This window comes from Branchiostoma floridae, chromosome 11 (genome assembly GCF_000003815.2).
Source record: "Branchiostoma floridae strain S238N-H82 chromosome 11, Bfl_VNyyK, whole genome shotgun sequence".
Lineage (NCBI taxonomy): Eukaryota > Metazoa > Chordata > Leptocardii > Amphioxiformes > Branchiostomatidae > Branchiostoma > Branchiostoma floridae.
In genome coordinates, this window is record NC_049989.1 from 5,333,245 (window position 1) to 5,347,846 (window position 14,602).

General features: G+C 44.0%; 4 protein-coding genes across 5 annotated transcripts in view; 3 read left to right on the plus strand and 1 right to left on the minus strand.

Moving 5' to 3' along the window:
- LOC118425896 (BRCA1-associated protein-like) overlaps positions 1–6,086 on the plus strand; it is a 12,966-nt gene extending 6,880 nt beyond the window's left edge. For both annotated transcript variants that reach the window (XM_035835040.1, XM_035835039.1), the window contains exons 6-16: positions 398–511; positions 933–998; positions 1,368–1,450; positions 1,946–2,021; positions 2,462–2,600; positions 2,994–3,106; positions 3,339–3,428; positions 3,844–3,957; positions 4,097–4,147; positions 4,473–4,568; positions 4,999–6,086. In XM_035835040.1, coding sequence (XP_035690933.1) covers positions 398–511; positions 933–998; positions 1,368–1,450; positions 1,946–2,021; positions 2,462–2,600; positions 2,994–3,106; positions 3,339–3,428; positions 3,844–3,957; positions 4,097–4,147; positions 4,473–4,568; positions 4,999–5,187 — 1,131 coding nt within the window. In that variant the 3' untranslated portion in view covers positions 5,188–6,086. The remainder of the gene's footprint in view (positions 1–397; positions 512–932; positions 999–1,367; positions 1,451–1,945; positions 2,022–2,461; positions 2,601–2,993; positions 3,107–3,338; positions 3,429–3,843; positions 3,958–4,096; positions 4,148–4,472; positions 4,569–4,998) is intronic.
- On the minus strand, positions 5,583–8,374 carry LOC118425895 (tripartite motif-containing protein 2-like). The gene has a single exon (XM_035835038.1). It carries the CDS (start codon positions 8,350–8,352, stop codon positions 6,334–6,336), a length of 2,019 nt encoding a protein of 672 aa, XP_035690931.1. The 5' UTR covers positions 8,353–8,374; the 3' UTR covers positions 5,583–6,333.
- Positions 8,375–8,496: 122 nt separating this feature from the next.
- Positions 8,497–10,186, plus strand: LOC118425897. Its single transcript, XM_035835041.1, has one exon. It carries the CDS (start codon positions 9,104–9,106, stop codon positions 10,157–10,159), a length of 1,056 nt encoding a protein of 351 aa, XP_035690934.1. The 5' UTR covers positions 8,497–9,103; the 3' UTR covers positions 10,160–10,186.
- Positions 10,187–11,533: 1,347 nt separating this feature from the next.
- LOC118426155 lies at positions 11,534–14,584 on the plus strand. The gene has a single exon (XM_035835417.1). The coding sequence runs from the start codon at positions 11,534–11,536 to the stop codon at positions 14,435–14,437; it is 2,904 nt and encodes a 967-aa protein (XP_035691310.1). The 3' UTR covers positions 14,438–14,584.
- Positions 14,585–14,602: the final 18 nt, after the last annotated feature.

Sequence of the window (14,602 nt, forward strand, 5' to 3'; positions counted from 1 at the left end):
TGTCTTATGCTACCGTAGGATTCTGCTTGGAGATTACCTCCTTGGTCCTATTATAGACTGGAGATGATTGAGGGCCCCTTGGGTAATTGATGATTATCGACAAAATTTTACTCTTTCCCCACAAACTCTCACAATCAATAAGTAAGCAGCTAGTAGTATTGTATGGTCAGATCTAGAGACCCTCTAGATCACATGTTCCACCCCATCCTGAAGATTTGCCCAACATAATATCTGTCCTTTGTGGTCAGTTGCATTTTTTATGATCTATTGATGTCATCTATCTTGTCTCACTAGAAGAATGACTGCTTCACCTTTGTGAAAAATGTGTATACACCATCCCACACAACTGTGGAAGTATGTTATTTACTGACACATACTGTTGTATTGCTGTATTCAGGAGTATGCTGATGAGTTTTACAAGAACTACAATGGTATGAACTACAGCAGTCTGGAGGAGTCGGTGTGCCACCTGATATATGTGGCAAGGGTGGAGGCTATGAAAGCTGAGCAGGTAAGATCTAGTATAGATTCTAACGTAGATTCCACTAGTAATGTAGTAACTGAAATTGTTGCAATATAACGTATATGTGTAGTATTAGATTGTACCTGTTGTTGTATATACATTGCCATACATTGTCACTGATGCAATTGTTGGGCAATAAACCGTCTATCTATCCATCATTCAAAACTCATTTCTTACATTCTTCATAAACACTGGCTACTCAGCAATTTGGGAAAACACCTTCTCCAGGAATATGGAAAGTCTGATAACTCATTTATGTTTGGCAGTTTGAAATCTATGACCGAGATAGAGACGATGAAATCAGGTTTACTTGTTCATCAATGACATATATATGTAGGTGCCATCACTTTTTCAACCTACCGGATATATGAACTTACCCCTTGTTTTCTCCCTGTAACCTGATATCCAGGGTGGTTACATGCCAGAGGCAGGGATGACGGAGCTACCTATCTGTCACATCTGCTTGGAGAGAATGGTAAGATTATAGTGTTGTCATTCTGTAAAGTTAGTTTGTTATCCTTTTACCAGTGGTGTGTTTTTTGGTTAGTGTATAGCGGAATTTTGGCCTCAAAAACCATTCTATACTTAAACAGTCCTAGTTATACCTAGCTGAGCAACCACCTAGCACAGACAACCACCTGCCATCAGAGGACACATCGAAACAATACTGCCCTATTTTACAGTCTTAAAAGACCCTCTTGCTATTTTGTTTTGGTGTCTTTGACCAAATGTTGACTGAGCACTTCACCGTCCACTTACTAGTGAGTTATGTATCTGTCGTATGAAAATAAGGAACATGTGGTAAGAAGTTGAAATTGAAATTGCTGTTTTGTCTGTTTTTCAGGATGAGTCTGTTGATGGGATCCTGACAGTTCTGTGTAATCACTCCTTCCACATGCCCTGTCTAGAACAGTGGGAGGACACTACGTAAGGAAACTTCTATCTGTGACAGTTGTGGCATAATGGTTTAGGTGTTTGGCCCAGAACCTAGAGGTACTGGGTTTGAATCCCTGACAATTCCACCGATGCTGTGCCCTTACTATGTAGGAAAGGCACTTGCAATCCACCCAGGTGTAAAAATGGGTACCTGAGTGCAGGAGCGGAGGTAAAAGGTGGTGGAAGGAGATACCAATACCGTACCCTAGATCTACTGCCCATACAGCCTCATAAAGGCTATGAAACTACCTTTACCTTTTTTACCTTTTACCGCAATGACATAGTCTAGGATAAATAAATGTAGACTGATTCAATCTGCATATTCTAAAATCACTTGCCAATGTATTGTTGCTCGAAGAAAGATGACAAAATTGTTGTCATTTTAGGAAAGGAGCACAATTTTGTGTACAGTCTCATACAGGATTGATTATAAGTGATTCGGTCTGTCTGTTATCTCACCCATGCCTTGTTGTGGTCCTACCATAGGTGTCCGGTTTGCAGATATGTCCAGTGCCCGGAGCCAGTAGCTGATAACAAGTGCTTCCAGTGTGACAGCAATGAGGTTAGTAAAATTCTGTTTTTCCCTTCTTTTCTTAGCTTTTATATTAAGCTACATGGATATGTAAACCACAAGTAATGATACTGAGCAGAAAACTGACAAAAGAAAAAAAAAGAATACTGACTAAAGGAAAGGTTTTTTGTGTCTTTGTTGTCTAAAACTAAAAGTAAGCTTTCTAAAATTGAAATGCAGCATGTTTTCATGCAGAAGTAGAAATGTTTACATAAACATAGCATGGAATTAAAGACTAAAATTTCAGCTCACCAAATCATTGAAGAAGTTTTGTATAAGAAAGTAACACACATAAAAGATGAGGTTATACAGAAAGCATCTATGCCTTTCACATTTCACATCCATCAACCTGGTGAAAATTTGTACATGTGTCTCCTCTATGGTGCTGTATAGCTCTGTACGTCAACTACCTCCCTTCCTATGTCCTGCAGAGCCTGTGGATCTGCCTGGTGTGCGGCCATGTTGGGTGTGGTCGTTACCAGCAGGCTCACGCCTACGAACACTTTAAGGAGTCTCAGCACACCTTCTCTATGCAGCTGGGTAACCAGAGAGTCTGGGACTATGCAGGGGGTAGGATAATATCTCTTGACAATGATTGTGTAGTTTTCATGTATGAAACATAGAACAACAATGGGACTTGTTGCTTTAATATGTATGACTTGTATGTTTTCAAAAAGTTAATGAGGGTTAGTGCTAGGGCTGCATATGTACTGTAGTGAGAAATCAATTTGGTCCAAAATACCAGGTAATGTACCAATATAAATCTACACCAAATATATGCTTCTGTGACTGAAGATGGGTAAGTTGTACCACAAAGATGAAAATGGAGTATAAAATACTGTGCTGAAACTTGAAACCTGAGTTGGTGCATAATGCATGTGTAGCCCAACTTTAAGATGTAATTTGATGAACATTGATGGGCCAAGTTTGTGCTAATCATGAAATATGACTGGTTTGTTACAGATAACTGGGTACACAGACTAGTGCAGAGTAAGGGGGATGGAAAACTGGTGGAGTGGGACTGTCCTGGGTACAACGGAGAAACAGACGAGAAACTCGACTCCATGCAACTTGAGGTAACAACTATTGTTATGACTGTTTTTATGACATATTACATGGTAGTTTGTTGAAAGCTTGACACAAATTTGCTGTCATATCGCTATAAGAACAGATAGCATTTATGTCTCTGCAGTGGATCATGATATACTTTTAGTAAATACTCAACATGTAAATTGCTAACATCCATGTTATCGAACTTGTGTTTGGCTTTGTGATTGGTGAATTTAAAATAAGTGTCTTGTGTTCCAGTATACATACCTCCTGACAAACCAGCTAGACTCCCAAAGGAGATACTGGGAAGACAAGATTGCACGGGTGGAACAGAACGCAATTGAAGAGGTACTGTAACAGGAGGTGTCAATATAGATTGTTCATTGTAACAGACACTTAGGTCTTTGACAGGAGAATGTAACAGGAAATTATCAACATGGGAAACTTAAACTTATCAAAAATCAGAAAGGAATAAAAAATAATACATGGAACGAAACCAAGTTTTCACGAGTCATTTGGTGGTACATGTATTGTTCTGTAAGGAAAGTAACCTGCATCAAATAAGAGATTTTTCTCATGCATGTGCAGTCAACATTTTGAGAAAAAAATTTACCCACTTTCCAACCGTTTGAAGATAAATTTATGTTAAACCTTCTTGTTGTGGCGTAAGTTTTGCTAGTAAATTTTTTTTGCTATAGTGTAAGCCAGCATAGAGCGGGTTACATTATAAACAAAGCTTTTTGACACATGTGTCTGTCACCAGACGTCTGCCATGGAGGCTCGGTTCAAAAAGACCCTGGAGAAGTGTGAGGAGCTGGAACAGAAGCTGTCTGATGCACAGAAGGAGAGACAGGGTCAGGATAAGAGATGTCAACAGGTCAGAACTGTTCTAATGGGTGTATTAGAAGTAATAAATGGTGATCTTATGCAGTTGACTTCTGTTCTGCAACCTTTCTTACAAAGCAACCTGACAGTGGTGAAACCTCTGAGTCAATCTTTGCCCATCTCATCAACAGTTGATGACCAAAGTACTGAAGCTGTCCAAGGATCTTAAAGAAGAAAAAGAGGTAAGTTTGTCCAAATGTCGTCTGGCACAAACTTCCTCACTCTATGGTTGTCCTCTTCAAATGAATGTAAAGCCATGTGTGAGGAGAGCCATGCCATAAGTAAGTAATTAAAACCCTCACCACATTTAAAAGAGTAGAGCGCCATACAAGTGTGCATGGTTCAAAACCTAATAGCCTGGTCTGTAGGTTGACATCTTGAAAAAGATTATAGTCATGTGTTTATGTCAATCCTGCCACAAATCTGGTATGTCTCAATAAACAAATATAAAGACAAAAAGGCATTGAGGAAACTTCTGATACATCTCTCTGCTATTTCCTGTTCCAGTTGAACAAGTGTTTATCACAGAACCAGCAGCAGTGGCAGACCAGGTATGACCAGCTGGAGCACAGGATGACAACAGAGATGGCAGCCAAGTCCAAGGTCGGGTAGATCCTCTTTAGCCTGATTAAATCTCGCTTATAGCAGCCCGCCAAACATCTGCGGGGAGGGGCCAGTTATAGCCCTGGACAGCGGAGTTTGTGTTACACAGACTAGATCCTCTTATTTGTCTGTTATTTCATGATTTTTACAGGTACAAAAATCATTTATGGAGTTTTTTTGGGTACTCTACCAGCAATTTCAAAATTACCCAAACTACCGAATCTGCAACTGTAGTCACTGTGTAGTGGTCAACACATTAAAGGTACATATTGTGTGTTGATTTTCATTAGAAGTGGACTTCCTTGGAGATTATTATAATTTTTTTTGCTTTCCTTCAGTGAAAAAAGAAGTTTTTTGTGATATCTTGTGTTTGGTTATGTGCATGCATTTGAAATGTCTCTGTCTGATAATGGATGATTTCCTTTTACAGGAAGTTAATGAGCTGAGTGAACAGGTGCGAGACCTGATGTTCTTTCTGGAAGCCAAACAGACGATAAGCGAGGTGCCAGAGGACCAGCGGCAGGAGATCGCGGAGGGGCAGATCGTGATGGGAGCTACAGCTGCTCCCCCTGGCACGGGGAGGGGGCATCGCACGCGGCGAGGAAAGAAACCAAGATAGTACATACCTCTGCAGACACAAAATGGCTTGCTGCTTACCGGTCTATTGTGGGAGCACTCTGCTGCTTTACTCTGTACTTTCTACACATACTGTAAATGCATTTAAATTCGTGGGGATTCAATTTCACGGTAGTGGGAAAAATGACTTTTTGTGGTGGTCGTAAGTTCGCGGTAGCACCATCCACTGTAGTCTGTTACTGCCATGGAAGACGCGGCCACCACGAAAACCGCAAACATTAAACCACCGCGAAAGTTTCTGCATTTATAGTACCTGTCATGTACTGCAGTCTGAGCATTTGCAAAGGTCATAGCCTACAGCATTCTTCCAATTAAGCATCTTATGCTTTATAAACCTGAAAATCTTGGAGTTTGTAGAACTATGGCACACTCTTCTCATGGACTACAGATGCCAGGCAACATTATAGACTACAAGAGAGAAGGCCGGGCAAAGATTCCTAAAAATGTGTCCAAAGATAGCCAGAGCCGCACCTCTGCCTGGAGAGTATATACCTAGAGCATATAACCAGCCTACTAAAAAAAATGCCTCTAGAGATGATAATGTACATTGTATTGTCTCAGCCTTGTCAAAACTGTTGCTACAATGACTATTTATTGTAAGCTTATCAGTTTAATGTAGAGACTAATAGTGTGGGGAATAGGTTGGGAGTTTTTGAGAATGGTAAAGGTGCAATATCTCATTGATTGATAAGATGGTAAAGAGATAAAGCTGGTTTACAATAACTGCTAGCTTTTATGGTCCCCTTACACTTTTTTGACATTTGACATTTTACTCAATTGTCACTGTGTTCCAAGACATGAAAGTTATGGGTTACGTGAGTAATACTGAAACAGAATCTCACCAATTATCCATTCATGTATAGTTATGTTTATTTGTGCATATATATATATATAAGTCACATATAGAATACAACAAAATAATGATACATTGAAGATATTTGGGCTCTGGCTTTGGAGTATTAATTTTTATAAAGAAATTGCTACTCCTGCAATTCTCAACCATCTTAGTCATGTTCTGCAACTAAGGAGGATTTGTAGAAAAATAAAACCTTGCTTCCAACGAGATATTTCGATTCCAACGAACCAAGATGTAATACATATGTGCCTCCATCGGTATCCGATCTTACTTTCATTTTCCGTGGAAAAAGATGATAGTCTTGCAAGGCCATTGAGAGACGACTAAATGTCCGTCGTGAGTCAGTGCTAGTCCCAACGGACCCCTCAGTCCGTGTTCCTCCCGTGTCAGCACGTGCCTGATAAACGTGCCGTCCCGACTGAACAGGGAAACACGATGGCTCCAATGATCAGCCACGATGATGTTGTCCTCGCTGTCCGTAATGACACAGTGGGGCCAGTGCTGATCGCGTTTGCCGTGCAGCTGACGAGGTCCCGAGCCACGGGACCCGCACGTGAAGAGTTGACGACCGGTGGGGTCAAATATCTTCACGTTGTGGTTGTCATAGTCACTGATGATGATTTGGTTCCTGCTGTTGATAGCCAAACGGAGGACGGAACCCAGCTGATGCTGGCCTTGACCTTCGCCCCCGAACTTACACAAAACGTCACCGCTGGGACTGATTGCGAAAACTCGGTGCCCGATAGTGACGATGATGCGTCCCAAACCGTCAACAGCGACCCCGAATGTAGCATCACCTGTCTTTGCAGCCTCTGTCACCTGGATGACACGTGACTCACTCCCCTCTTTGTCCAGTACATGGATCCTGTGTCCGTCCCCTGTCACCAACAGCTCACCGTTTGTCTGTGTAGCTACACACCACGGTTGGAATCCAAGATCGACCTTCTTCTTAAAGGAGCCATCTTTGAGCAGAAATTGCAGGCGAGATTTGTCTTTGTCACGATCAGTCACTACAATGTCTCCCTCTGCAGTGACGGCAAGCGAGGTTGGATAGAGAAACTGTCCATCTCCACTGCCCCCCTTCCCAATAGTTTTGACGTGTTCTAGTCTTGTGCCGCCATTCCCGATCACCACGTTCGGTCGCACCTGCGTGATTAGAGGTGATTGCAAAGGTGTTCTCACCTGGTTTATCCCACCTACAAGTTTTGCCACCCTTTGCTCCACTTTACCAGCTGGTGGGTCAAATGTTATGGTCACAAAGTTTTTCGTCAGCTCAGCCTCCATAGTGTTTTTATCCTCCGCGGTTTGGTCTAACCATCCGGTCAGTTCTCCGGCCACCGACATGACCTCCGCCGGGCTCCCGAAATCCAACATGTTGTCCGTGAACTGGACACAGCTCCTGGCTGAGGCCAGGTCCATCTCAGCTGCCTCCATGGCTATTTCCATCTGTTTCTTCCGGGCAGCATTCATGGTGTGAAGCTGAAAAATTGTGTCGTTTCCCGCCTTCTTTGCGGCCTTGATGATCAACTTTACTTGTTTTCTGATCTGTTCTTCTGTCCGCTGTACTTCTGAAGACCACTCTAACTGCAACTGTTGTATCCACTTTTCATGCAGGTCTTCTGCGTTCCTGACGGTCGTCAGTTTTGCCTTGATCATTGCTCTCTCCCTCTCGGCTGCTTTTTCTATCTCCACATACTGGTGATCTTTGTGCGCAGTGACCACACAGTGCAGACAGATGACCCGGTGACAGGTGTCACAGTAGAACTTGTTCAGTTCATGGTGATCCTCACACCTGGATGTCTCCCTCGCCCGGAGCTCGGCGACAGCCTTGCCAGATAGCAGGTCTTGAATTGCTACAACTTTGTGGGACGTTGTTACTTTGAACCGACAGTGGGTGTCGTTACATTTCCGACACAGGTAGTCGGTACACTCCACACAGTAGAACTGAGCCGAGTTGCCGATATCACAGGTCGTACAGGAGACTCCTTCCTCCCGCGCTTCGGATGTTTGTCCTCTCTGCTGTTGTTGCGGCTGTTGTTGTAGAATCTCGCACAGTTTGCCAACGAGGAGGTTAGACTTAAGAACCCGGACGCCATTTTTGGGCAGTGGCACGTCCTGTTGACATGTTGGACAGTCCAGTTTCCCTACCGGCTCTGTGGCCAGAAGCCTCTCCAAACACGGCTGGCAGAAGGTGTGAAGACACGGCAGCATCTTTGGCTGCTTGAAGTCCTCTAAACAGACCTGACAGACGAGAAACTTGTCGGTTATGTCGCTGGTTGGGTCGGACGCCATTTTCACCGATTCTGAACAATGACTTGAGCTGAGTCAGTGAAACTTTCCCTGGAGCGTCTTGGCACACCCACTAAAGAATGCACACACAAATTCATCCGCAACGCCAAGCAGGCGTGGTACTGCACGGCAAAAATAGTCGGAGCGTCCAGAGTTAAAAATCGAATGCTGAATGACATTGAATATTGAAATGGCTGGAAAAGTAAGCATTGGTGTGATTTTTATGATAAAAAACTTAGGACCCGAGCTTTATTTACGGGAAATCATCCATGTTGAAAGTAATGCGCTTTTTGCCTCCGGGTTAACCGTTGATGAGTCATGTTATATTTTCTAAGTAGAGGTTTCGTTCCGGGGGAAAGTAATAATGGAACTCTTGTCTTTATAATTGGATTGGATATACCGAAGAGCTTTCACTTTCCGACAACATTTGTCATTTTTGTGGCAAAAATATTGTTGCAGAGAATATGCTTAGACAATGCTTCTATTTGGACATGTAAGCGGTTCTTTTCTTTCTTCTCCTTACTTAGAAATGTAGAATAGGGTGGTACTGCTGGTATACAATAGAAAGTACTAGTAATGATTGGACTGATTGATATGTTTTATTTTGTGACTCAACGGCTTAGGTTGAAAGTTCGTCTGTGTTGAGTGACTCGACGGCTTATTCGTATGCAAATGTTTCCGTACCGCACTTTCAAACACTGTGCCGACGAAACAAAGCATCTTACAGACCGATGTCTGTAGACAACTTATTACCATGCAGTATAAAGATGGACTGTTTGCGGCTAGCCGCAGTACACGACAACTGAGCGCGATGGCGACAACATCTCACCTGCTGAATAAGAGGCCGAAGAAGACTTTGACGCTGAGTCAGAAAATCGAGGTCATCAGACATTACGAGAACTTCGGCAGAGGATCACGGCGTCTGGCGCAGGATTTCGGCGTGGGGAAGACTCAGATTCAAAATATCATCAAGAGAAAGAGAGAGTACCTCGACGACTTCGAGAACAACGTACCGCCGACCAAGAAGAGAAACACCCGCATCACCGGGAACGAAGAGATCAACAAGTTGTGCTGGGACTTCTACTGTGACACCACATCCAGGGGTGAGTCTTGTAACGGACCGATGCTCCAAGAAGCGGCATTGAACTTTGCCAAGGACCTGGGCGTAGTGACCTTCAAGGGGTCGAACGGATGGCTTGACAGTTTCAAGCGGCGTCACAACATCGCTGCAAGCGGCACGTCGAAAAACAGTCCTCTGGTGGATATTGGAGCAGGCGCGGGTTATGATGCTTCCGACGACGCAGGTAGCGACGTAACTCCTGACATTTCTAAGGCGAGCAGCCACAACGGAATGCCTCAAATTGAAAACATCGATGCAGGCGTGGACGATGTCCAGGACGTCAAGGGGCGTGAACAGATTACTACCATCAATAGCCACACATCTGCAGACAGTTCTCATGAGAACTTGGTAACCATTGGGACAAACCCAACAACCTGCAACGCAGAGAAAGCAGTCCAGAACCCACAACCCACAACACTGTCAGAGGCGGTCGCAGTGAAAGAGGAAAGCGAAGACAGCAAGAAGTCAGAGGAAGACAACGTCAATGGGGACATCTGTAACATCAAGAACCTCGCCATGGCGATAGAGTATACCAGGCAGGTGAGACTGTTCTGCTTGAAGGAAGGACTACAGGTTCAGCTGTCTAACATTTCGGCAGTAGAGGGTGGGTTGTGCGGCATCGGGAGGGAAAGACGAGCTGCGGCTGCGACGAAACAGAGCAAGATGGAGGACTTCTTCAAGAAGGCGTAACTGAAAACACTGCATGGAATGGACCCGGGTGTTCATAACTGTTTCGTAAAGCTCATGTCAACCCATTAAAGGTTTGTTACCTGTGATCAAGCCACCTCGTATTTATGCTTAATGCTTAACACGATAGCCGATGATTCTACCAAGTAATCTTTCGATTATTGGACTGTTATCAGCTGTTTACTGAATGTGAATTCTTGTCATTAAAGCTTTACATCTAAATTTTGCTTCATTGTCGTTGTCCTAATTGTCTTGACCTGGGCCCTTCCTCAGTGTCTTTTATCTGCAGAGATAAGGTTAACAATTGGACATATTGTCTTGATCATTCGAGCAAAATGTAAGTCCCGCTAAGCTAGTGTCATCGCTTTGTCTAGTACAGAGCACATGACTTGTTAGCATCACCGTTTGAAAACCAGTGTGTCATGATCATCGATCATATGCATGTAACACATAATATGGCTTTCCATTCGGCAAATGGCCCTGTATTTCTCGGATCATCATCATGATTCTCATTATATGCATCTAGGCCCCAGCAATAGTATAACCATAGCATATTCAGCTTATGAAATCTTTAGAGATGGACATGAGAATCTTTATGCAAGTCGGCGTTAGTTCTTCTCGCATTTTTTCCAAATAAAGAAAATGAGGAAGCCAGGCCATCTTTCGAAGGTTACGAGAACATTGCAATGGAAACATTAACTAACGAATGGCGCAACAGTGTGCTTTATCACACATCATGGGGAATTTTCGAAAATAATTTCATCAGGTTGGTAGAACTTAGGATATTGGAGATTTCTTTTACACAACCAAAATGTCTCTTACCTGCTGACGTTTCGATGTCTTGTTGTGTAAAAGAAATCTCCAATATCATAGCCTCCATAGCAGGCTCTCTATGGACTTTTTTGGCACTTTTGCTGGCCATTTCTTTTTGTACTGGGTCGCTGATTGCTGGCCTCTCTAATAGCCGTCCATTTTAGATTCCATTCCATTTTAGCTATGGAGGCTACCAATATCATAGGTAATGTTCCTCTCCAAGTAAATGCAAAACTGAACCCTATCAGGAAAAATGCTCATCGTTATCGACTAACAGTTTGATGACAATATATTCCCAAGTAATTGAGGTATGTGCCTTGTCATATTTCTATCCCTAGATCGAACATGGCCAATGTTTGCCCAATTTGAGGCTACTGACTACACAATAATACGGCAAAAGGGATGTTTGAGCACAATGCTTCCTCTTTCTACATATGAGAAAATGAGGTGACTTCACCACCTGTTCATTTCCTCATGCATAATATTGATTTCAACCTCAACGAAGGAAGGTTGCAACTATAGTTGTGTGTGGAAGCTCAGTGGTAATCTGCCGTGATATTCAAGATGCAAACATTCAAGAGTCTATTCCACCTTGTTGTTATCTTAACGTTGTCCAGCGCCCCTTCTCCAACAGCTCCGTTCTATGCCACAGTCCCAGAAAACGCCCCTATCGGAAGAAACGTGACCGGCGTTCTAACCACCTCTCATATGGGCGAAGAGGAAGTTCGGTGTGAAATTGTAAAGGGAAACGAGCATGGTCGGTTTAAGGTAACTGCCTGTAGAATCACCGTTTCACGTCCGTTGGATTATGGAGTCAGTCCAATGTACAACCTCACGGTCAACGTTATTCGGTCTGACGGAGAGGTGGGAGTGAAGCACGTGGTTATACAGGTCCAGGACGTACTAGGATACCCTCCTGTTTACAACAACACTTGCGAAACGCCAGTTCTGAATGCGGGTCAAGAGGGGAACTCGGGCAGTTGGATTTTTGAGGTGACAGGGGAGGCGGAGATCATGGAGAAACATAGTGGAATTATTCTCCTCAAAGGCCGGAATACGGATCCTCAGTTACAACTGGATCTAATGGACAACATATCTTACTCCGCCAGTAGCGACTGCCGCTTGCAGTTTGTAGGAGCTCATTCGCCTAAAAATTTACGCTCAACAATCTACGGAATGGGGATGGCCCACATGCGCAGGTCAGGTTTCAAATGTCTCCAATGTTTCACCACACCGGAGGATGCAGCCGTCTTGGAAGTGGCATTTCTTAACGCTGATGGGAACACTGAATGTGGTTTCGGAAGTGACATAGGGCGACATTTTGACTATCTCTCCCAACGGTTTAACGTTGTCGGTTCGTTTCGTATGTTCCAGTCACCAGAAGCCAACAAACGGTACCGTTTCAAATGCAAAGTGCCAAACCTAACATCTTCTTTGGCAATGAAATTGCAGTATCTGGAATATGAGATTACAAACTTCATTCGTCTAGAATCTGAGGCGCAGGTCATAGGATGTCCACCGAACAAGTATGGCATCATGTGTGAACATCATTGTGTCTGTAAAAACGGCGCCCGCTGCCATGGTTTGAACGGAGCCTGCAAATGTCAACCTGGGTGGCAAGGTGGCATCTGCGACATACCTCATAGTACCGTGGCAATCATCGCGACTCCTAGCGACTCACGACAGATTCACATCAACGGGTCCTTGGCATTACAATGCAGAGCTTTCCATTTACCTGTCGAAAGTATGACGTGGGGATTCCCCAATGGAACCCAAAAGTGGTTACAGAGAACTCAAACAGATCATATAAGGATCGAAAGCATCCAACCCGAACACAATGGTACCTACACCTGTACTGTAGTTACAGAAGACAAAACTGTTGTTCTCGTAAGTTACGAGCTTCAGGCAGTCACCTGTCTGCCTGGTTACAAGGGTGAGTTGTGCGCAGATGCTTGCGACTGTCCACAAAGTGTCAGTTGTGACCGGTGGAGCGGCTGTGTCTGTCTAGGATGGACAGGGATAAAGTGCGAGACTCGGTGCCCGCAGGGCACGTATGGACATAGCTGTAGTAGTAAGTGCCATTGTCAGAATGCATACCTCTGCGACCATGTAAACGGTCGGTGTGACTGCAGGGAAGGATGGTTTGGTTTAGACTGCAGTCGGCCATGCCCACATGGTCTATACGGACTCAGATGTCGGCATTCATGTGACTGTAAGAACAACGCCAAGTGTCACCACGTGGATGGAAACTGTACATGCGCGTCACCCTGGACTGGGCAGCGGTGTGATGACGTTATCCCAACCGATATTCCTAAAATCAATTTCCAAATCGACAACCAAACCAACACATTCCCGCTGCCATTGCAAATATCTATACCAATTTTACTGACCTTGCTTGTGTCAGCAGCATTAGTGGCGATTTTTAGATGGCAGCGGGCTGCTCGAGTGATGGAGGATGAAGGTTTAAATGAGATGCAGGCTCTACTTGAACTGACTAGTATGGAAGAAGGCCAATACTTAGCACAGAGCCTGCAGCCCGGCTGGCTCAAACGATGGGAGAGGAAGGCAAAGGATTTGACTCTAGGTCAACTAATAGGGATTGGTTCATTTGCACATATCAGAAAGGGTCATCTCCTCATTGACAACACTGAATACACTGTAGCCGTGAAGTCCGTTCGTATTGAAGACAGACAGTGCTGTCGAGCATTCTGCCGGGAAGTTGCTGCACTTATAGCTGTTAATGAAAACCAAGAGCACAATAATGGGGCTTCCAACATAGTCCGGCTGTTTGGAGTCATCACAAAGTCCACACCAAAGTATATTCTCTTGGAATATGCTGAAAATGATGATCTTTTGCAACTTCTAAAACGATTAAAGCAACAAAATGAAAGTCGACAGAATCATATTGTTCTTCTCAGCCGCCTTCTGCACTATGCTGTCCACATATCACATGCACTGAAGGAGCTTCGACATCTGCGTATTGCTCATGGTGACGTGGCCGCGCGAAACGTTCTTATCAGTGGAGATCACATCGCTAAACTCACTGATTTCGGTCTGGCCCATGACTTGTACAGCAACATTTCGCACGCGTCCTCAATGAAGATAGATACTGAGGAGCTCTTGCCTTTGAGCTGGATGGCTTTGGAGTCACTGAAATGCCGTCAGTTCACTTGTGAGAGCGACGTGTGGTCGTTCGGTGTGCTGCTGTGGGAGATTGCCACATTCGGAGAGGAGCCCAACTATCAGCAAATGGCACTGCTCACCTTTCCTAGCTTAGTAGAAGTTCTAAAGCAGGGGGTGCGTCTGCAGAAGCCACCAGGATGTCCAGAAGGGCTCTATGAGGTAATGATGTCGTGTTGGCAGGAGGAGCCTTCAGCCAGACCTACACCAGAGGGACTGGAGCAGAGACTTACAGACTGTCAACACAAAATAGACCTTCAATTTGGGGAGATGGAGACAACAGTTTGATTTCAAATACATAAAAGGAGCACTAAGATAGCCCGACTCCTGTTTAAATGCCAGGACAGGTAGATAGAGAAATTGTGACACTAAGGGCTAGAGCTCCAGACGATGCAACATAGACACTACAGTGTAAGTTTGTAATGTTTAACTTTATTGTTCATATGTTTTATC

Coding starts and splice junctions, on each gene's coding strand:
- LOC118425897 (XM_035835041.1), top strand. CDS start 9,104: ATGCAGTATAAAGATGGACTGTTTGCGGCTAGCCGCAGTACACGACAA.
- LOC118425895 (XM_035835038.1), bottom strand. CDS start 8,352: ATGGCGTCCGACCCAACCAGCGACATAACCGACAAGTTTCTCGTCTGT.
- LOC118426155 (XM_035835417.1), top strand. CDS start 11,534: ATGCAAACATTCAAGAGTCTATTCCACCTTGTTGTTATCTTAACGTTG.